Below are 24,052 nucleotides of genomic sequence, written 5' to 3'. Positions count from 1 at the left end.
CCTGCTGCTGGTCTGTCAGCAAGCATTATTGCTCAGTAAACACATCTGCCAACTTTATTGTTCACATTGTTGTCTCTTACTGACAAATGTAATTTTTGTTGTCGTGGAATAAAGTAAATTTGGACAGTCTATTGTGGTGGTAGAATCCACATCAGGGGCAGCTTTTTGTTACACTCATGATTTAATCCTAACCGTTTCCCATTTCTCTTCTATATCCTGGCTGACTCCTCCCTCTGTTTCAGCTCTGCACTCCCTCTCACTGCCTCTGTCTCTGACACACAGAAACACACGCACACATAAATACACGCCCTCCACCCCCAGCGCTGCAGTGTCTCAACTGCCTTGGAGCAAACAAGAGAGGATACAGCACACAGACACTAGTAAGAGCGAGAAACGGGGGCGCAGAAAGACTGAGCGATGTGCCAGTGTGACGCTGTGAATATGTGGGAGCAATGAGGATGAAACAACGGGACTAGATCGGGTCTGCACCGAGCTGTTCTCACTGCAAGGGCTTGTCTGCAGTATCCTTTGTAAATGGATGCTGCCTTGTGAACACGGTAAGCTTGACTACTCAGCAACAGACAGCTTTTTCTTTAATCACACTTAGGCTGGCCGTCTTTGGGCAAAGATAATGACAGAAATACTATTTCATTACAGCTTTGATGTCAAGAGACTGTGACAGTATTTTCTTGCTAGTGTAGCAAAGGGGATGAAAAGAGATGGTACCAAGGCAGGCTTGGCTGTCTATCCCCTCCTCCACCCTGCTAGCTCTGTGCCAATGAACGGTGATATCTTATGCTTGCAATTTGACTCATGTCTCTAGTGCATCTTTGCTTCATATCAACGTGCTTTATCTAAATGCATAGTGCTCACATCATATTGTTACTTTTGGTTATGTAGACATGAGGAAGATACATTAAAGGTATGTGAATGAACGCTCACATCTGGGTTTGTGATTCTCTGTAGGTCATAAGCTATGAAATAGAAACGAGTGTAACAGGCTCAGAATCCAATGTGGTGATTTCATGTATTTGATGTAAACGTTTTCATACGAGATAAAAATCCATTTGGGACTTGTTCTTAAGACAATGAGTAGGTGGAATGTAGCCCACGAGGAGCACAGGAATATGCTGTCTGCTTTGGAGAAGAACACTGACACTGAAATACAACCTAAGGACTAGATTTATTTGCTCTATTTGTGTCTCGAAGCACAAATCTTAAAACGGTATGAGGGTGCAGTGGGGGTGCGGGGCATGTTCATTACTCAATAGCCCACAGTATGATTTGTAACATTCTCAGGTTAAACAATCCTTCATATGTTGGACGCAGTTATCAGTTTGTTAGGTTTTTTTTTCAATGGAGATTCATTGGCGCGGTGGCATCATCCAGAGGAGTAGTGCGCTCTGAGTGTAGTGAATGCGTGTTTGTGTTTCATGCTCGAGAGAGTCTCAGAGCGAGAAAGGGAGTGCAGGGAGGGGTCGCCGGGCTGGGGGTTTAACAGTAGGGAGGCAGATGGGGCGGAGGTTGATGCAGTGGAGAATGGCATAGGAAAGCGAAAAAAGGAAAAATTGAAAAAAGATTTGGAACAGATTGGAAAGCAGAAAAGAGGAAAAGTCAGCTATGGCTTCTATGGTGCAAAGCCAGCGTTTCAGAGCATGTGACAACTAAAGAATGCGTGTGTGATAGACTCGCACACAGGCCTAGACATCTGCGAAGCGAGGAAAAATGGTGGAATTAATACTGTACAACCGCTATCCAAACGGAGAGAGGACGATTGGCATTCCTTATACATGCACAGCTATGGTTTCACAGCAGAAACAAGAAAGAATTTAGACTGTGCACCTTGTCTGGTGCTTTATAAGCTCCGAGCCAAATGGTCATCAACTTACAGATATGCACAATTTCTGACAGTTTGACATATGCAGATTTACACTGAATACTGATCTTATTGAGGTGATAAAAAATAAAAATAATCAATCAATACTTATCTTTGTGAAAGTATATATGTATGTGTGTATAATATGAGTATAACATAGTGTTTAACAGTGTTTTTTACGAAAACAGCACCAATTAACTTTTGCACTAGGGGAAATTCAGACCAAGCTTGTCCTATCTTCTGAAATCCATTTGTGCACTAATCAAAAATAGTTTGTTTCGGCCCTCTCGCATTTGAATACAGTACACACATAATAAAACAGACATGATTGTTGTAGGTCCCTAGACATGTGGCCTCTGAGAATATGAAAAAGGTTTGTGACAAAACCTGACCTGCTTCCATACCTGCTGTAGTCACAACGAGTTGACAAAATAAAAACATGAATGGTCCAAGAGATATGGGACAAATGTGTTTGTTTGTTTTTTGAAGTGACAGATGTGGTAGCAGATTTTGAGTCCCTTGGCCTACACTTGCCTACATGGAAAACAGCACAGGAGCCCGGGCAGCCTACTTAACGCAGTAAATAAACTTGGACCATGGATAGAGAGTAAATAAATATGAGCTATTAACGGCAACTTTTTTTTCTTGCCACCATGGCAAATCCATAAAGACTAAAGAGTTTTGTGTTTTTACAAGCCAGTATTACAACTCAATATTACACATTTAAACTATATATTTTTCAGTTGCATTTTCCCTCTGACCATGATGATTCAGTACATATTTCCGTTGACCTCAGAAGCATTAACTGTTAAACTAATACAATAATATATATATAAATACTTTTGTTGTTGAGGCAGTACTGCCGCTTCCTATAAGCTCATAACGCGCAGTGCGTCCGGCATCAAGCGCTCTGAGCCACGCTGAGGCCAATGTGATGACATTATACAGTGTTTGTGCCTAAGTACTACTACTGCAGTTGACAAAAACAACCCCGTATTCAATGAAAATGATGAGGTAGAAGAGTTATAGATATTTGTGACCAATTGACCGACAATACAAGGCACACCAAACATTTCTGCGTATGGGGCACCAAAATGGCTAGGAGCAGTCCCGTGTCGAGGTGTAAATTGTAGCATTGTAAATAGAAGACCATATAAACAATACACCCTTATTTGCTACTTGTTTGCTACTTATGACTACTATGAATTATCATTTCACTTAGAATGTGATTAATTGCAAAGTCGTAATGTGCAAGATCCTATTGTCAAAGAGACATATCAAAGCGACAATCTACCAGCGTGTGGCTAGTTGGCTAATGAGATTCTGTGAGAGTCTCACATAAACGTGTTAAAAACAGTCATCTAGCCAACCACTGCCACCACAGGAATCTTCAATCATCCAGGCTGATTTAATAACACACAGTTCAAAAGCAGTCAGAATACAGCTCTGAGGAAAGGGACCGGGTTGGCCTCGACGCGTAAGCTTTTTTGAAGATCCAGCTGTCTCGATTTGGAACTTTGCAATGTGTCCTTACAAACTGCTTTGTCACTCTATGATGTCAGGCAGGACATTGGTCTGTTTTAGCCTTCTCAGCACTTCTATTTGTTTTGGGTGTTCATATGCTTGCCAGGGCTAGGGCAAAGTATCATCTGTGTTCAAAGAGTGCCGGGACACTTGTCTGACAGCCAATATACGCAACTTGGACAGGAAGAGAGAAGCCATAGATGACTTACAGCAGATAAAGCTTCAAACTAAGCTCAAGCTGGACTGAGAGCAGTGGCTTTAGGTTGGTCTGCGTAAAATAGTTGATTCAATTCACCACTTGCTTTTCATTATGCACTGTTGTCTGATGTTTGTTGGTTGCAGCACACAGGGGCTTGTCTGTTTGCCCTAGTCCGGAGAGCGAGAGGGCCTTACTCGGAACACTCAAATCTAAGGGGCAGAGCAGAGGGGACAAACAGAGCAACTTTGTGTTCCACTGCACACACATAACAGTGGTCATATGACAACAAGGAGGTGGTGGAAAGGGAGAGGGGATGAAGAGGGAGTGATACAGCGTCCTACCAACAGCGGTGGGGAGTGAAATGTGCTAACAGGAAAATAGGGTATACGATTTTAAAACACAGCAGTAATGGATGTGCAAGTTTTAACTGAAATGCAGTCACTGTCAAATACTGGCAATCAACTGGTCCATCAGCCAATCCTTGGGCAGTAACAGCACCTGGTTTTAACTTTGGAGCAATGAAATGGGAACTTTTGGTACGATAAGTGGAGGAAAGCATTCATTTGTTGTCACTTGTCTTCGGCTAGTTTGTTCTCTTTCTCTTAACATATAAACTTCCATCTAGAAACAAGTAAAGAGCATAATATTCAACTGGTTCAATGTTTCCCCATAGATTTATATAGGAAATTGTATGTGACACCTACAGTCAGCAAATTTGTCCAGCTTTGTGCTTGGTTCTGCCCATCATTCAGAAGCTGTTGTAAAAAAAAGAATGTAATTATTGTTTGCCATATTGCCCTGTCTTAATGTGATTTTCTCTACTTTTGAATAAATTAGCATTGATCAGGACTATAATTGGGGGCAAATATAAACTTTGTATATAACCATAACAGTTGTATGGAACTGTTATGGAAAAACATATTTATATAATGATAAAACATTATGATGCACTGTAACCAAGTATGTCCCATTCAGAAACGTTTAATCTGACCTATTGATCTATTTGTGTAACTGACATTTCTACAGATGCAATGCAAAGGTAGCACAGACGCTTTTGCAAGCATTATGAAACATCTTACTCATTTGCAGTGTTAGTTATCAACTGACTTATTATGGATAGCATCTGTGGGTTGTATGAGGCTGAGCACGTAATTTCCTTCTGCTGCTAGTAACTGCCTGTCAATCTCTTATCTGTCACAGCGCAAATGAGCACGGTGTTTCAGTTCGTGTGGATGTATATCAAAAAGCCTTTCACACTAACATGATGGTTTTAGCCAGTGTGGTATTTTCGATTAAGAACATCTCTCTTAGATCTGTACAGGCTGCACCCAACCCTTCACCAGGGAAGCAACTCCAGTGACCTGGCCAGGCTGACAACATGCATTTCATATTCTTTACAAAGAGGGATAGTCTTGGGCCGGGCGTAATCTTCTCGAAGTCTGTGACAGGCGGATTAACCAGTCAGAGAAATGCATGGTCTGTCCAACACGGTGGATTAACCAAGTGCGAAATTCAAACACATACCAAATAAAAATTGCAGTGAGATTAAAAGCAAGATTAAAAAACAGTACCATCTTCTTCCAAATCAATAAGCGACCGACTAAACTCTCCTAAATACAGGTGAGGTCATCATGAGGGGAAAGTTTTTCGCATTTGAGTGACGTGTAACAAATTAGCACTGTGACTGGAGTGCTAAACAACTGATTGTACCAGGCACTTCTGCTTTTGAACAGAAAGTCGCTGGCTGGCTGGCCAGGCTACACAAACCTGCCATTGTTATGGCTGGCCTTATGACTCCGTGTGACCCTTCAGTTGAAGAATGAGGAATACAGTCATTGAGATCAGCCATGTTCAACAGAACATTATCACACAAAAGCATCTAGCATACAGAGAGCTCACCCCTAGCCCATCTCCACATTCAACGGGCCACTGTTTGGAGGGAGTGGAGAACAGAACACTGCCCATCATTGTTTTCTTTAATGAATGAGTAGTGTCCTCTGATGCATTTGGTTTACTGGCCTTCTCTGATGTCTAAACCCACCTTTTAGGAAAACAAAGAGTGGTCATTTTCAATCTACAGTGTCCAAGGTGGCAACAGAAAAGAGGTGGCAGAAAAAGTATTTCAAAAATAATTGTCAATCATCCAAGGATAGTATATACAAGAGTCCACTTAATCGAAGCAACTGCATCTTTGGTGACTAAGACGGCCAATGTTTCGAAAATCATCCAGTTTTCTTAATCAGGTCCAAGGATGTGAAGTCCCATCAGATGGTGGGCGGTGCTCACTGTACTGCTATATGTGTAAAGAGATGCACAATCACACACAAACTCTAGTTGACTTCAATAATCAATTCTCAACCGTCCAGTCTTATCTGATGGGACTTCACATCATTGGCTTTGATGAAGAAAATGGGATAATATTTGAAAAATTAGCCGTCTTTAAAAAAAAAAAAGGCCCAGCTGCATCGATAGAGTGGACTTTTGTAGAAAAGCATCGCTGCATTTAAATTAGCATTGTTGGAAACTATCTGATTGATTACAGAAGAAGCTTAAACCTTATGAACCATGGTCATCTACAATGGAATCCTGCAGGACGAAAATATTGGCAACTGAAGGATTTGATGAAGTTCTGGAACATTGACATGACTGTTCACAACCAAATCCTAAAATTGTCAGGCTGTACATGAATCTAAAATATAGTCAATGGAAGGATGAGGCTAAATCTAAACAATACAATACAGGAGGGAAAGGCTTTTTTATTTACAGGTAACTTAACTTAAGGACGTGATTGTTTTTTTTCTCTTTGTATTAGCAAAATAAATAAATAAATAAAAAATGTACAACAATTAAAACCAAGAGCACTTTTAGAAATATATTTTAAGAGAGAAATGCTTACACGTCCATGATTTCATTTACACCTTGAGTCTTTAAGATCTGACTCGCAGTGAACAAATGGAAAAGTCCTTGCTCCAGTCCAGTGTGTAATATGTGCAATATGTGCATGATGCTTTAGTTTATTATTAGCTCAACAGAGAGCCCTCACATGATACAGTGCTATCTGCTGAATCTATGGTGCAGCTGACATTGGGGTGACATTGATCTAACTCGCTGTTGCTGCTGCAAGAAGCGTGAGATTGACTGTCTGCATTATGGCCCATATTGTACAATGTTGTAGATGTAGCCTATTTTTAAGATGCAGCATGTCTAAATTTCTATAGTTAAAATGTATTTCAAAATGCAATGCTGTGACTTTACAAAGTCAACAACAACACAACAATCATGATGTAAAAAAAAAAGGCAATACAAAGTGGTCTAACACACAAAGTGTTAGACCTACAAACCTTGTCTGTGACATACAAGTCCCATCAGATCTTCCTTTACACTATTAGCTTGCTCATAAGCATTCCTGGAAATCTGGCCGGGCTGCTAGAATTTCTAATTCACTTTCCATACCAAGAGCGTGGCCAGTGGAAATGAAACAGACACGTTTGAGAAGAGAAAGGAAATCAACATGAAGCCATTCTAACCATTGCTATTGCACCTAAAAAGATTATAAACAGTGTGCAGCATGAACAAAAAATTCAAACAAGGAATAGTTGCAGTAGCCACAGACGATTTGAGCTGCACGGGACGTTAATTGCCCTAGAATAGCATCATGTGTACTCCATTACAAGGCTGTGGTTCAAAATTAAGGCTAAACCTTGTTAAATTAAAACAACCTCATGATTTCAATTCAATTATACGTTTTGTTCCTTAAAACCATTAATGTGATAGGCTAAGAAATGACACACAATGAAACAAGTGCCTTAAATTAAAATGTGAAATGTTAGTGTCATTACACTAGGAACAGATAACATCTTGGACCTACATAGGCCCATTGAGTCAATTCAGGCTTGCATGAAATTTCCCGAAAACATTTTCACAAAGCTTTTATCTTAGCCTCACTTAGCCCAAATGCAAGACTTTGTGTGAACATTAAGTGCACCTTACCTGCCACAGAGCATGCTGCTGTTTATACTAGTAGTTATTATGGCTACAGGACACAGGCAGATAGGACCTGTTTTTACTGTCAACAGTGTCAAAATTTCCATCTCTTTTAAAACAAACAAAACATCCCTAAAACTGCCATGACTCAGTGTGTGTGCTTGTGTGTTTATGTGCGTGCATGTGCGTGTGTGTGCACACGTACGTGTGTGTCTGTGTGTGTGCACGTGCGTGTGTGTCTGTGTGTGCATGAGGTGGAAGCAGGTGAAGCCTTCAGGTAGATTTAACATTATTTATGCACACTTATCATGTAGAAAGTTGTGTTTCACTTCATGTGATTCTCAAACAGGTAAAACAAAAAACAGCTCAATTCAAAAAGGTGTTCAACGTTGTGCCCTCCATCCGGAGTGACACCTGGATGATTGAGAATATACATGTTTTGTTTCTCTTCACGTGAACTTCCAATGTGAGCAAATCATCAATTCCAATTTCCCATCATTTTTAATCTATTGCCGTTATTAGTGGAGAGTTTAATTGTGTCACTCACCATGAAGGTCTTTGGTAAATACACTGTGTAGCTCAAAGGCCACCAACCCTATTACCAGGAGAAAAAAAATCTGAAAACAATGAAACTTACCATTTAACGGTGGGATATTAAGCACTAGCCTGGCTAACACCAGACTAAAATCACAAGTGATATTTAGTCTGGGGACCACCAATTCATTTTCTCGTAGGAGAGGTGTGGTTTACGATCGTCCATACTCGTTTATTGGGCGATACGAAAAAAAAAAAAAAAAGTCTCTTGCGTCTGCACGTAGCCACAGCCAATCGTATCATCGTATGAGATGACGTATGACGTACCCGCTGTAAACTTTTGAATATAAACTATTTAGAACAAGGTCTAAAGCTTGATCAAAAAATACCATCGTGTCTGCTGCTGTCATGTTGGATCCGTAAATAAACTTTTTTTTATTATTATCCGTAAATAAACTACAAGCTTCCATATATCGAATAGCGCGTCATCGTCTTGCCGTCCCTCCTCGCTCTGTGATTGGTTCCCAAATCCACCGGAGATGTCGGCTATGGTCCCCAGGCTGTTGTGCAGTTCGAAATAATTCGAGCGCACACAGCAGCATGGTGTTAGCCAGGTTAATTAAGCACATCATGTCACACATAAATGCTTGTGGAGTCAAAAGTACCAAAACAGTGGTTTAATCAAGAAATCTGCAGTAACCGCAGTCTCTATGTTACTCTTGTGCGTAACGATGGAGATACATTTCGGCCCGAACTACCAACTTTTTGAGTGACAGTGCAGGCTTTTAGTGGCAGTTGAGGTGAATAGGTCTGACCTCATTCGACCCATTAGGACATTGCTGGAGCATGTAGGGCCGGGGTCTCCAACAGGCGGCCTGTTGATTCAATTTGGCCCACAACTTGTAGAGCACACTTTTTCGAGTATGTAAAAGTTCTGATTTTTTTTTAAAGAAATAACCAGAAGAAATTACTCCAGCCGCTAAGGGGCAGCTTACACAAAGAAAGGAAAAAAATTCACACATTTCCCGCAGACAGTGACATAAGAAGAGATCAGGATATTAACAACCCATTATAGCCATGTGGTAAATCTACAGTCTGCCCAGTCTGCAGCAGTGGCTACAATAGCCGCTTACACCACCAAGTGTGGCGTGAATAAATAATGACTATAGTGTAGAAGAAACTTATGACACAGGTTTGAAAAGTGCAATGCAAGTGTAAGCCATTTTATTAGGCTACAGTCCTGTCAGGCTCCTCAATAGTTTTTTCCCCAATTAAAACATATTTTACTAGAGCTTTTGTTTCAGGACCCCGGCAATACACTTCTGATATATTTGGGAAAATACATAATTTCAACATTTTCAAATTCCCTCTGGTCCCTTTAAGTACAGTCAAATACAAATATGTTTTGCTGAAACATAAGCTTTATGTCAATGTAGTAATTATGCCTGGCTTCAGTAAGCTGCTAACCTCTTAGTCATATTAATATCTTTACATCAAAATCACTTTTGACAAGATGGCCTCAGTTCAGGGTGATTCTATTGGGTTTTTTAAAGTTCTCTATAGCTTGCTATGGGCTTCTCACTTAGATTAATTAGTTTAGTGACAAAGGAGCTTGTGGATATCACAGATAGTCGGCTTAGATGCCAATAGCTGTTTAAGATGAGTTAGGCAATTGTCAGCAACAATTAAGTGTTCTCTACATAACTAATTAATTCTACCATTTTTGTTTTGCTTGAGGTGCATGCTCTCAGTGTTGACAAAGCACAAGCACTCCTCCTGTATGCCTTGTTCGGAAACAAGATGACTAATGCACACCTGTGCTCTACGCTTTTACTTCCCATATTTACGTCTGTTCCTTCATCACAGGCATCTGCAGCAAATATCCAGGTTTTTAAAATATTGATTTGACTTGTGACTAACATATGGTATAGGTTATGGCATCACTGAGTATAGTTGCTTGTATTTCTAAAAGTACAGAATGTTCTTATGAGCATACAAAAAAACAAGTTGACTCTTGTGTAAATAAAGTGTTAATAATAACAATGGCTTGAATTTGTATTGTATTGTGAACGGTGTGTGAGTGAGTGGTGGTCGGAGGGGCCACTGGCGCACATTGGCAGCATCGCTTCTGTCAGTCTACCCCTGAAAAGCTGTGGCTAAAAGTAGCTTACAACTACAGAGTACGGAGTGAATAAATATTGTTATATTATTATTATTATTATTACAGTGGACCGTTATTCATTCACTCCCGACAAGCTCTGTATCTACCACACCCACCCTGGGGTCAACTAATGAAAGCGTGGCTGTAAATCTGCACAAAAGGCTTCTCCAACCACCGCTAAACACTAATACACACAAATAAATATCCTTTTAATAAATTTAATTAAGATGTGTCAAGTGGTGAGGTCTCTGTTCAATGACCAAGATCATTTTATCATCAGTAGAAAAAAAAAAAAAGGTTTTGGAAAATTTCTGGAAAAATGTAAAGGGTGGAATAAACAGAATGTAACAATGTTACAATAATTACTATCTATTATTGCTTATTTCCAGTATTCTGGCTCTGTCTTGAAGCAATTTTAACTGCCTTGCATAGTGTAGCATAGTGCATAGTAAAAACAAAATAATGTGTATCTGGTGTAGTAAGGAAAGTGAAGACATTTTTCTTTACTATTTTCATTTAATGATTATTCTGATGCATTTGTGATCAATGTCAATAAGGAAATGGCCACACTCTACAGCAAGTAGTAATGAAACCAAACCTTAAGGTTACCAAGTTGTGTGTTGTACGGTATATTATACTGAACTTAGAAGTAATTGTGACCTAAAAAATGTTTAAATGTCTTTGTGATGAAGTGAACTGCTCTTCATGCCTATCTTTTTTTCTTTTTCGCAGACTCTGAAGCCTTTGCATGTGTGGGAGATAACATCACATCAGAACTATCTTCGCTGAGAGTTCAAGTGAAGGAGCCAAGTATCGAGCTGAAGCTGATTGTTGTAGTAGATAAACAGAGGCAGTTAAACTCAGTAGTCATGTGGGAGAAGAGAGTGTTAGTGCTTCTGCTCAAAGTCCTACTGCACTGACATTACAGCAGACTTCTCAGGCCTCCGCCCCACCCCAAAGCTGTGCCTGACGGGACCCTACTATGAGCCCGGCTCCACTGGCCTCCAGAGGCAGTCCCAACCCCAGGGCCAGGCACTGTGTGGGCATCACACCAGTCTGGCGTCAGCCCACACACGACTCCGGCTGCCCCTGAATTAAGAGAATGAGACACTCCTGAGTCACTCCTGTGTGCACCGGCTCCTATCTCCCACTAAATTGGTCTGAATCTGTGCATTCACTGACTGCCAAAAATTGATTGAAATCACCTCTCCAAACCTTTCATCATTTACTATTTGGAAACCAATTTATCACATAAATTGCCCCTCAACAAACAGCAGCACGTGTTCTTTTGTGCTTACCACGTGGTGGAGGACCATGGGATGTCGTCAAAGTTCGGAGGAAAAAGAAGCTGCACGGCGCTCACGGCGAATCGACCGCCATCTGCGGTCCGAAAGCCAACGGCAGCGACGTGAAATTAAGCTTCTGTTGTTGGGCACCAGTAACTCTGGGAAAAGCACCATAGTCAAACAGATGAAGATCATCCACAGTGGAGGCTTTAACCTGGAGGCCTGTAAGGAGTACAAGCCCCTGATCTTGTACAATGCCATCGACTCCCTCACTCGCATCATCAGGGCTCTCACCACTCTCAAAATTGACTTTCACAACCCTGACCGGGCCTATGATGCTGTACAGCTCTTTGCTCTCACTGGGCCCGCTGAGAGCAAGGGGGAGATCACACCAGAATTACAAGGGGTCATGAAACGTCTGTGGGCAGACTCAGGGGTGCAGGAGTGCTTTCAACGATCCAACGAGTACCACTTAGAGGACAACACTGCTTACTATCTGAACGACCTGGACCGCATTTCTGCACTCGAGTACATCCCCACTGTGGAGGACATCTTACGATCCCGCGACATGACCACAGGCATTGTGGAAAACAAGTTTACCTTCAAGGAGCTCACTTTCAAGATGGTGGATGTGGGTGGCCAGCGCTCTGAGAGAAAAAAGTGGATCCACTGTTTTGAGGGCGTTACTGCAATCATTTTCTGCGTGGAACTCAGTGGCTACGATCTCAAACTCTATGAGGACAACCAGACGGTAAGATGAACACAGTCTCAACTCATTTCAACCTCAGTGAGGAGCTTATTGCACATGTCTTATTACTTAGTACATACTTTTCAAACTAGACAACTGTGATACTCTAGTAACAGTTACAAGATTCTAACACTACTTTCCAGTTTTCTTTTGGTAAATGGGCTACAAGGAATCAGCAAAGTGCTGATGCACCAGGTTAGAACATGAAATCAATTACTTGTATGAGCTAAAAATAAAGCCTTATGAGCAGATCCAGCATGGTGTTAATTGAGTTCACAGAATAAAGTGCGAGGCTGTACCTGTGAGAATTATCATATAGTGATGGCACTGTGTAGCTAAGGGAGTTCACAAGAAAAAACAAAAGGCACAAAGTTACAGCCAAGTGTGCTTCTATCGATATTTTTAAAAGATGGATTGAGCATTTACTATTACAGCTTATAGCAACACACTGTGACCGTTGTGCCCATCATCTTACTTCTAACTCATACTAACCTTCATCTCTTCTTAAAAAGTCACCAGGATCAAACTCAAACAAGACAGAGAATACCATATAATTACAGTACAGCAGTTACCCATCAACCCATCCCCTGATGTATTTTCCTTGTCCCATCCCTGTCTTCATAATGAATCGTTGCCATAGTTACTGTTGCTTAGCAACAGGCCAGTCAAATGCTCCTAATCCTGAGCTGCTGACAGTGAGCTGTGACTAGGAAAGTGAGGATGAGAAGCAAGCGCAGTGGAGGGAAGTAAAAGAGGAGGGGCTTTAAAAACATCAAATATATATGCGCAGGCACTATGTGTTTATTGCAGTGCCATTTACTGATGTAGACAGCAAGTTTATATCCAGTAGAGCTGGAGCTGTATGTGAAGTGGAAACGCTCTGGGACATGCGCCTAGAAAAAAAATGAATAAATAAATACTGCAATAATCAGGCAATGCAGTTGGACCTTTGTCATTACTCTACAAGGCCATAGCCAAGACCAAATCATCAAGTGAAAGGCTTCAGTCAGAGCCTCATGTTGTACAACCACTAAAGCAAAGCCTGATGTATTTGACCATTGTGCAAACAGCTTCAGGTGTCCGACACAAATAAAAAGCACAATAGTCTTGTTGTCATGAGTTTTCAACCCTTATGGGCTACAAAAACAAAAAAAATCATAACAAAGGTTCTGGAATGGAGAAAATCATTAATACCTTTGTTTAAAAGGGGGGTATTATGCAAAATGTCACAATGTCTGTCAATCAAAAACATAGGTGGAGTTGTGTTTCGAGCCACTCGCGCTTCTTCAAGTAATCTCTGGATCTTCTTGAGTGGTTTATCTTAGCAGCGTGGCAACAGCTCCCATTAAGTTTCTCTTTTATCAAAAAGTCTGAGGTCCTACATATCCAGGAAATGCTTTCCTCGTGTCTCAATCTCTGGCAAAGCTTAATCCTCTCACCGTGTGGCAAAAGCACTCGCCATATCTGCAGCACAGCCACACGACCGGACCGGTGTATTTCTATTTATGTTTTCCCTTTATTGAAACAGCTGCACAGCGAAGGGGAGCAAGAGGAGGGAGGGTCACATGACTAGCAAAATGCAATTTTTGTAAAACGAGCAGGAAATGTGGTATGGTAAAGATTCCACCCATGTAGAAACAACAAGTGCAATAGAACTGTTGTTTAAAACATAAAAGATGAATCTACAACACCCATAAACGTAGTCAACAATAAAACAGCACAAAATCACTATGCAAATCACTCATCCAGTTGAACAGACTCAAACTCGGTGTCATTTAGTATGTCTAGCAGCGCAACAAGCGAGAGTCCTTTTTTAGGGGCACAAGAGGAAATGAACAATTAAAAAGAAAGAGAAAGAGAAGGCGCAGGACGAGAAAGAAGGTGAAACATGGACGTTCAACCCAGACTGAGCCCTTCCATAACAGACAAAAAACGCGGAATCAACATAACAGTATTAAACTGCTCCTACACATCAACAGATGTCTTTCAAATGAAGGTGGATGGTACTACAATCAACCCACTGTGTTATCAGTACCTCCAGGACGGACACTCCAAACACACAGATACCACAATCCCTGTTTAAGCCCAGTCCAGGTATTAACAATATTTGAATGCTTTCGTGAGAAAAGTCAACTGTGATATGGGATAAATACACTGACTTTGAAGTGCAGTCCAATGATATGTACCAGCGCTTTAAACAAAGGGATTATGAAAATGAAACTTTGAATCAAGCCCTATTAAAAAACTAAATTGACTGAAAGAAGAAACCTATACAAAACTAAACCCAGAAACGGAGGGTGCAATAAAAACCAAAATCATTAAAAAAATCATTAAGCAGAACTGAGGAATCCGACTGATGCCACACTCTCCTCTATTTTCTATGAATCCTCCCTACTTGCAGTGAAAAGGGCCCCCACACTCAAAGATAAATTGGTCAGGAATGATCTCCTCCTCAACCAAGAACATTATTTAAAAATCCTATAGGTGCCTTTCAGTGTGGCTCATGCAACCACTGCAACCCATCCACTAAAGGGCCAATCTCACCGACCGGGAAATTAGTTTTACACTTGAATTGGCGCTGGTCACAGAGATGTCTCTGAAACGTCCCCTGGAGATAAGGCTAGTCGCCAGGTAGTCTCGGTGAAAATGAACCTGTTTGAATTCAGCAAAGACTGCATGGAGACTTTACCAATTCACCATGCAGTCTCCATGTGTGCGCGGTCTCAAGTAGTTGCGTTGCGGATACTATTTGTTGTCCTCAACCTGTGAGACTTTCTATGACGTCTCTGCAAAGATTCTGAGACCTGTTGGATATCAAGGAGAGCTCAAAGAGAATCCGCATGTCTCTTTTTAGATCTCCTTGGGACGTCACAGAAACATCTCACAGGTTGTCTTCGCAACATTGCCACAACTGCTTGAGACCATGTAGACCTCTCGGAGACCATGCGGAGACTCCGCTAACATCGAACTTGCTCATTTTCACGAGACAAGTTTATGGATGTTGTAGATTCATCTTTCATGTAGTAGCCTATTTGACAGTTCTATTTCACTTGTCACTACATGGGTGGACACACACCATAATATATCTTTATTTGTCCTTTTTGTGTACTTTGGGTGTTATGTTCCCCCTGCTAGTCATGTGACTACATCATGTGACTGAGTTCTTGTGACCAAAGCGCATCGGCATGTGTCCCATTTACTAAATGACTTTTAATACTATCGGAGTGCCAGTGATAAAGATATGTTTGACATTATTAACAATTACCTGCAAAAAGCACAATACCCCCTTTTAATAAGATGAGTGCCTCTGGAGTGGTTTGAGAGGCGGAGGCGAGAGGAAGCTTAGTGTGGGCCACTGCACCAGGAGGTGTTTAAAGAAAAGGAAGGACGTCTGACAGTCTCAGCCCACCTGGGCTCTTTCACTTCCTCCTGTTCTCCAGCTCCCCATTAACAAACTTACTGTAAATGCACCCCGTTGGCAGGTGAAGAGACGTGGGACTCCCAGAGCTCAGCTGGCCGTGTCCTGTCCAACTCACTTAGCAGCTGGGCTCTTGTTTTGACACACTGTGAGATGACAGAGGTCAAACAGCAAGCAAATGTTACTTTAGCCAAATATAAAAGGGTAATTTAACATTATGGTTAAACATTTTAGAAATCTGCTTAAATGCCCTGGCATTTCTTTCACTTCTTTTCATTTCATACAGCTCACACCACCAACAATTCAGGATATATGACGCAAAGCGTCTTTTTGTATTTTTTCTTACAGACGAGATCTTGTGATTCGCTCAGAGCATCATTTTGTTTCTGTAACCTTTTGAACAACAGCCTTGGATCTGAAAATCTTCTAGTCACAAGCTCCTGGCTAGTCGCCATATGCCAGCAGCTGCCATGAGAAGATCAACTTTCTCTTTATTCCCTTTCTCTTATACATCGACTGTCACATGAGCCCTGATTGTGAAGTATGCAGACATGTGCGTGTGGACATACTTTATCCACTTTGTCAGTGGAAAGATATTTCCTGTAGTGCTTTTTAGTAACAGAGCGTGGACATTAGGGTGGTCCTTAAAATTAAAATGTAGAAAATTTAAGCTCCAACCCTTGGAATTCATTGCAATATTAGAGAAAACTCTCCTGGTGATTTTTTTTATCACGGTCTCATCGACCTTAAAGTTTTACCCGAGGGAACCCTTAGAGATGCTTTGTATTTGGGAATGAACAAAGCAAATATGATTTGAAATGAAAAGAAACATAGAAAATAAAACAACAATATTTTACATTTACAACATTTCTATGTAATTCCTTAAAATGTTAATACAGCGCTTAACATCGTTACCTCATTGCATGCATAAAATTCTCACTCTTAACATATAAACTTTCACCTGGAGAAAAAACAACAACACAATATTTGGAATAACATGTGTAGTTATTGCACTGACTCAGTGTTTCTCTATACATTTTTAAGTTTTTAAAAAATTGTAATTTCAAAAGCCATTAGCTCAAAATATATTTTTCTCTCATTGATGCGACAATATCTCCACGTCAGTAGCACTTACAGACTTCAATCTTTCCAGCCTCTTTACTGAGTTGAATTTAAAACAAAACAGGCAACATATTTTTTTTTAAAGGTTTTCCACTAAAAACATCTTATTTTAAAACAAAACAAGATATCCCAAAATCCCATCTGAAAAAGTATTTTCAACAAAAAATATCAATGGAATAAAACCATAAATTTAGACTTGGCTTGATCCATTATTCAGATTTCATCGTTAAATATATGGAGAATTTTGGCCATTTTTTGGCAGAAAACAGAAATATAAGTGTTTTCTGGGGGTATTTTGCAAACCCGGACACGATGCTTGGATTCAGTTAACTCCGCCCCCTCTCTCCGAGCTAAACCGCCCATGCAACATTAGCAGTAAAAGAACAGAAAAGATCACAGCAATAAGTGAAGTTACTTCACAATGCAGTTATAAGGAGTTGACATCTGCAACACAGCTTCATAAATGGCTAACACACAAGTTAGCACACAAGCTAACACACACGCTAACACACAAGCTAATACACAAGCTAGCACACAAGCTAATACACACGCTAATACACAAGCTAATACACACGCTAACACACACGCTTACACGCGTTTGGATTGACTCACCGCTCTGGTCCATCGGGTGTTTACAATATGGGACTCGCATTGGTTATAAAAGTTAATCCACTTTGATTCTGGCGAAGGTTCACCAAACATCCATCACAGACGGTCACAGAAAAACAATATTTTGGCTGATAGTCGCCGAATCCCGGAAAGAAATTCCAACTTCTGGCGAGTGGCCTCTTCTTTAGGAAGGTTGAATCCTTGTAGCCAAACGCATTTTTCTCCATGATGTTATCATTAGGTAACAATAAAGAACAGGTGTCCAGAGTAGGTTAGAAAGAGCTCCTTCCTCACAACTTTCAGTGCAAATATGACATCTGTTCAGACGCTCAGGGAGTGCATTTGCTTTCTCGGGCACTTCCTTTTTTTTCTTCTTTTTTCTCACGTAAAAAACGTCAGAGTGTCACAACTCAGTGGTTTTCCAGCAATGGGCGGAGCAGCTGCTCAGAGAGCAGGATTCAGGAGGATTGCTGAGAACTGCAAGATTGAAGCCAAAAACCACTCTGGGGGTGTTTTAAATTTAAAATTGATTCTAAATTTAAAATGTTTTCCTATTCACCTGCAGTATCTATCCTTAACAAAATGTCTTTTACTTCCAATACCTATTTTGTAGTTGTTGTAAGCAAATGTAAATTAATTGTGAACAAAATGTATATATTTTAACACAACATGGGACACAATTGGAGTCTTTTTAGTCTTTCGAACACACTACCTCAGGAATCCACAGGCTTCTAGACCCATTTGACTTAGTGCCTTCTCGGTGGTAAACCTCAAGGTCAATGAGGCCTGGGTAAATGTTGTTGGAATTTTAAAAAATAATTCAGGAGAGTTTTTGTGACTACTCAAACAATTAGGGGTTGGAGCTTAAAAGATAATAATTTGAAAATCACAGATTTTTTTGGTTTATATGTTTATAGGATTTTAGTTTGCATACGGAGAAAAAGCAAGAGAAAATAAATAAATAAATAAACAGAACATCCAAGACAGGTGGAGAGGGCGGCACATTGGCGCAGCGGTTAGCACTTGTGCTTCACAGCTAGAAGATCCCGGATGAACGTGGCCTTTCTGTGTGAAGTTTGCATGTTCTCCCCGTGTCTGTGTTTCCTCCGGGTACTCCAGTTTCTCCTACCACTAAAAATATGTACAATAGGCCAGGATGTTTGAGAGGGGGGTTTTGAGAGTGTGAGTGTGGGACAACAGATGCAAATTAGCCCATGCTACAACCCGGACTGGCTTGTTCATTAACATGCACTGTCCCGACCAATTAACCCAATTTATTCATTGGTTTATTTGGTCAGGACAGTGCATGTTAATGAACATACATGGGTCTCATGCAAACACGCGTGTAAACATTTGTAGCCTTGGGCTAATTTCCATCCGTTGTCCCCAATGCGCACTCTCAAACACTCTCTCATTCACCCTGGCCTATTGTATATGTTTTTAGTGGTAGGGAAACTGGAGTACCTGGAGGAAACCTATGCAGACACGGGGAGAACATGCAAACTCCACACAGAAAGACCCCGCCCAGGTGGAAATTGAAAACGGGACGTGCTGTGCCGCACAAGTCTGTCAGTGTAGGACTCTTACAATACCATACGAGTTCACATTGTGCCTCTAAGAAGAGTAGAAGAACCGTCCACATCAATCTACAGCATAAACGGATCCCATATTCTGCGAAACACGTCATCTCTACAGTGCAACTTGCTGGTTAAATAGCACAAGGACACATACTCGAGTACTGCACAATGCCATTGAGGTTTGCAAGGTGCTTTATCTGTAATGCAATTGAGAATACACTTCCTCATACAGAATGTAAAGTTGCCTCTCATATTTTCCAGTGATAGTGATAATACAACAGTATTTTTTCCATGCCGTCTCCCAATCTTCATCATTAATTTCCATATACTTTTAGTCTCCTTACATATGGCCTGTTTTTCTAACATGTGCAAACACGATAGCGCGTATTAAAGTGGAGCCGAAAGTGCAGTTGAGATGTACGTGTCTAAATGCTTATTTAAATGGGAAAAAAGTATTAATATGCATAGATTCTCATAAAAAAAAACCTTCTAAATATGTCATTAATTGTTGCTGTGTCAAAACATTGTCTGCCATTGTCCTGTGAGATGTTTTGTGAATACAACTTCTTTTTTGTTAGCTATGCCAAATATTTTCCAGGCTTATTGCCATGTTGATATTATTTATGTTTTGCAAACTTTTTTGTTACCATTCAAAGATTTAATGAGGTAATCCTGTTCAGCTTTTTCCAATTTTTATTCTCTTCTGCTTGTAGTTGTTTTTTCCCTTTTTGTTTAAGAGGTAATTAGACCCCTGGTATAGGATTTAAACGTCTCCCACGGTAACAATGGGGCATCAGCAGAAGCTGCATTGATGCATAAAAGCTGCTTGAATTCTTCCGCAAAGTATGATGTAAGTTTTCATACAATATAAATGATACGAAATGCCACCATCTGGTCTGTTTACGTGATCTGATATGATCATATGAAATGGGCGGTAATACAACTTTTGGAACTAAGAAATAGCTTTATCCATGAGTGGGTTTACAATTAAAATCCCCTCAACAATTGAGCAGAGACAAATATGTTTGTGAAGGCTCTCATTCGTCCAGGAATGTCACTACGACAGAGACCAAGTAATTCCCCGTCTGGCCAGGGGCCCGTTCAAACTCATAAATGCAATTTCTTTCCTATAAGACACCTGCGTTCCACAGTCTACACACATTTAAAAAGCAATGTTCTCCTAATTAAAATGGACACATCCCGACTCCTGGATGAGAAAGAGGAGAATGAAACAGAGCTACACCCTGGTGCAATTTAGCATGGTCTTTGGCATCTAAATGTGTTTCCTGAAACAAAGCTATGAATCTGTTCCCTCTGAAGATAATTCAAGACCTTTCTCCATTTGATAAGTGTATGAATACCATGTACATTCCAAGTGTATATTAAAGGTTGACATGGCTTTATAAACAACTGCTGCCGAGAAATCTTGAAAGATCACCGTTTCATCACCTTACTTCAGTGGCTGGTTATTCCAGCTTTTGTCCTACAGCGCCTTGTCTTGATAGTTTTTAAGCCTCACCACACTGGCAAGCGGCCTCTTGCCGAGGTAGTGGCCAACAAAGACAGGCCGCATCGACCTGTCTTCATCTCAATCTTAAAGTAGTTTGGGGAGCCATCACTCAAAAAAAAAAAAACATAGGGTCACTGGCTGCCCTCGGGACCCTCTGGCAGATTGAGGACCCGAACGTTATTGCATCTTCCTCTGTTTTCCAATTCGTCAGTGCGTTCAACAAGCTCCACACACCATTTCCCACCAGCTTGAGATGCATGGGCTGGGGCTGGGCAATAAAGAAAAATTAATAATCACGATTATTTTCCTCATATTCATCGATCTCGATTTTCAATCCTTTATTCAAACTTCAGCTCAAACAAAAACAAATGCTTTCATCAAGTCTCATTTAACGCACGAAAATGGCCCATTGTCTCATCCAAACTCCCAAACTAGGTACTGTTTGTGCCAAAGAAATGGCTGTAAACCTGTCTATTATTTAGTCCTATGACGATTATTGAGATTGACCAATAGTAGAGATTGCGAATAAAATTTCGATTAATTGCCCAGCTCTAGCGTGGGCACACATCCTCTATGTGCCTCGACCTCTGTGATGCACATCTTATGTTTCTATAGCTCTTCCTGTTGTGCCTGCAGGAACTGGGAAATCGGCTCTGGCTTGTCCACAAAAAGCTTTGTGTTTCACTGTTTCCATACGAATAACCTCTTGAAGTGCTGGGCCCATTGCTCCATAATCATGGATTAGCAACATGCTAGTTGCTGCTTTAGCTTCGCTGTTGTCTGCAGTTGTCTGCAGCGTCAGATCAGAGGCTTTTCCTTTGCTGCCATGCTGTCGGATGGTCTCAGAAAATAATTGTTGATGCTTACCGTGAACTACGCAATGAAAAGTGAAAGCTTCACAGAGTCTCAGTGGGTTTTAAGTGCAAAAATTGCTAAATTGTGAGCTGGCACTCCCCAGTCCAACTTTACTTCACGCTGCTTTTTTTGAAACCCCCGCACTCAGACATTATTTATTCATTACAGTGTTCATATAAGGAGATTTGAAATCAAATCTTGAGTTTTGCTTCTATTATAACCATGCTTCTGGTCAGTATTTGTCCTGATAACCACATGATTCATACATGTCATATAGAATTACTACATAATCTTTAGGCATGTAGCCAGATTCTTCTGTAACAGGTTTCTTGAGACTGCAGGATGATCTATTTTTTCCAGATTCCCCCACTCAGTAAGAAAAGCAATGAGAGGTGCAGTTCAAATCCAGTCTGCTTCTGTTGACAAAACACAAAACCTGAACCTTTAGCTTGTCAGCTGAATGAATAGATGTTCTGGTCTGGTTCACTTTACTCATTCCGTTACTCCTTAATGAATGTTGCTATGCCTAATGTAATGTTTCTTTAAACTGAATCACATGAGGCTGGTCTTAATGCCTTGTTTTTCCTCCACACAGAGTCGCATGGCAGAAAGTTTGCGTCTGTTCGACTCCATTTGCAACAACAACTGGTTCACCAATACATCCCTCATTCTGTTTCTCAACAAGAAGGACCTGCTCGCTGAGAAGATCAAGCGTATTCCTTTAACAGTATGCTTCCCAGACTACAAAGGTCAAAACACCTATGAGGAGGCAGCTGTCTATGTGCAGCGGCAGTTTGAGGACCTGAACCGCAATAAGGAAACCAAGGAGATCTACTCACACTTCACCTGTGCCACTGATACCAGCAACATCCAGTTTGTGTTTGACGCTGTGACGGACGTGATCATCCAGAACAATCTGAAGTACATTGGACTGTGCTAGGATCCTGGGACTGGGATTTGGGGCAAGTAATGCAAGCCTCTGTGTGGCTGCTAGCCAGCCTTTGGGCAGGTGACATGGATGGCCTGTTGTTTTATCCACTGGGAGCTGCAGCCGTGAACTTCAGAGAATTGTCTTAAGAGGTGCTCAGACAGATACTACTGTAGAGGTAGAGTCAGTGAGTGAAACTGAAACTATATGGTCAAGATGGGAACATGCCCCAATGTGTTTGCACTGAATATGAGTATGCAGAGACACCCAAACACCCACACTTTTCAGTTTGCTCACATATGGTCTTTGAATAACAGTCAGACGAGGCAACACTGGAATTGTTAAACCGCTGTCCATAGCCTGCCAAACCACAGACTTCAGGTTTTACTGGGGCTTCAGTAACTTTGGTCTCTTGTTTTATTTGCCTGAGTCAATTTATGCTGCATTACAAGTCAAATATAATATTAATGTTCTCTTTTGAATTTTCACCCAACAATGGTTAGCAGTGAGTGCACTTGATGTGATGTAAGGAGAGTTGTATGTCTGAAAAAAAAAAAAAAAAAAGTCAGTACATGATGATGTCACAGGTCTTTTGCCTGAAAGAGAAAACTGCCACACATTTAACCCACGTGAGTCTTCTTCTACACAAAGCTTTGTTTTACCCACAGTCATCGCTCCTTAGAGTTATAATAAAACTCAAGAGAGGTCATGACAATTGTCATCATGGCAAATCATGTGATCAGCCAAATCCTAAATGAAAACAAGGGTAAAAAGAGGGACACTTATTTCATTGAATTAAAGCATGGAGATACATCCATCTTTCTTTGTAAGGACGTATATTCTCTGAAATATGAACATGAAAACCCTTCTCCACTGCACTTCTCTATATTTTTGTATCACAGTGTGTTGGCATGTCAACACTCTGTATGGATGGATCTATTGATAATTGATAATTTATTTTACACCAATTTGTTGTATTAATGCTAAATTTTGAGAGCAAAATTTTATATAATTTTTCAATGTATTTTCACTGTAGTATGGTTGAACATGCAAATTAGGCAGGACACACATGATTATGTAGGGTCTCAGTAATCCAGGAATATCTGGACTAGTTTGATTGACTTGAACTTTTCATTTCAGAAGAAGCATTTGAAGATAGAAGTGAAATGTCCTCAGCTCAATCAAATCAGTCCATGTGTCAAAGTCCACTGAAGACAGTAAAACTAAATAAATCACAATAATAAGTAGTGTCTCCTAATAATTTCTAAAAGTATAAAAGATAATCCACAATCACAACATGGCTGCCAGATGTTTAGACCGATTGGATTACCATGACAACGTCCCATCTAGAGTTCTATTATACATCTGGGCATAGGTCTGTTCAGTTTAGGTTCTATCATTTATTTCTTCTTATACCTGAAGAGTGTTACTAAAGCGGTCAAAAGTATTAAATGTCATGCTGTTGTCAATTTAAAAGACAAAACAGTGCCAAGTACCGAATGTAAATAAACACAAATCCCATCTACAACTTTTGTTCATATGGATGAATATTTTAAGCATGCATGGTTTTGTTACTTTGGATATTAATATATTTTATTTGGCTTTTGTTTCTATTTTCTTGGTTAAATAATATATTCCCAAAAATATATAAAAGTCAAACACTGTGTACGATTGTACAGTTAAGAGAGGTCTATTAAAAGAGTTATATGAATATAAATGGT

The 24,052-nt window shown here is 40.4% G+C and overlaps 1 protein-coding gene across 1 annotated transcript; it reads left to right on the top strand.

The window, feature by feature from the left end:
* The first annotated feature begins 268 nt into the window (after positions 1–268).
* On the top strand, positions 269–23,451 carry gnaz (guanine nucleotide binding protein (G protein), alpha z polypeptide). Its single transcript, XM_079551462.1, has 3 exons — positions 269–557; positions 11,011–12,315; positions 21,999–23,451. Exons 2-3 carry the CDS (start codon positions 11,593–11,595, stop codon positions 22,341–22,343), a joined length of 1,068 nt encoding a protein of 355 aa, XP_079407588.1. The 5' UTR covers positions 269–557; positions 11,011–11,592; the 3' UTR covers positions 22,344–23,451.
* Positions 23,452–24,052: the final 601 nt, after the last annotated feature.

This window comes from Gobius niger (assembly GCF_951799975.1).
Source record: "Gobius niger genome assembly, chromosome: 2".
Classification (NCBI taxonomy): domain Eukaryota; kingdom Metazoa; phylum Chordata; class Actinopteri; order Gobiiformes; family Gobiidae; genus Gobius; species Gobius niger.
The sequence above is the reverse complement of the archived record's forward strand: the minus strand, read 5'-3'. Positions and strand labels throughout refer to the sequence as shown.

Excerpts from the sequence above, each read along its gene's own strand:
- gnaz (XM_079551462.1), top strand. The coding sequence starts at position 11,593 with ATGGGATGTCGTCAAAGTTCGGAGGAAAAAGAAGCTGCACGGCGCTCA. Across the intron at positions 12,316-21,998 it reads TCTATGAGGACAACCAGACG|AGTCGCATGGCAGAAAGTTT; the intron begins GTAAGATGAACA and ends TCCTCCACACAG.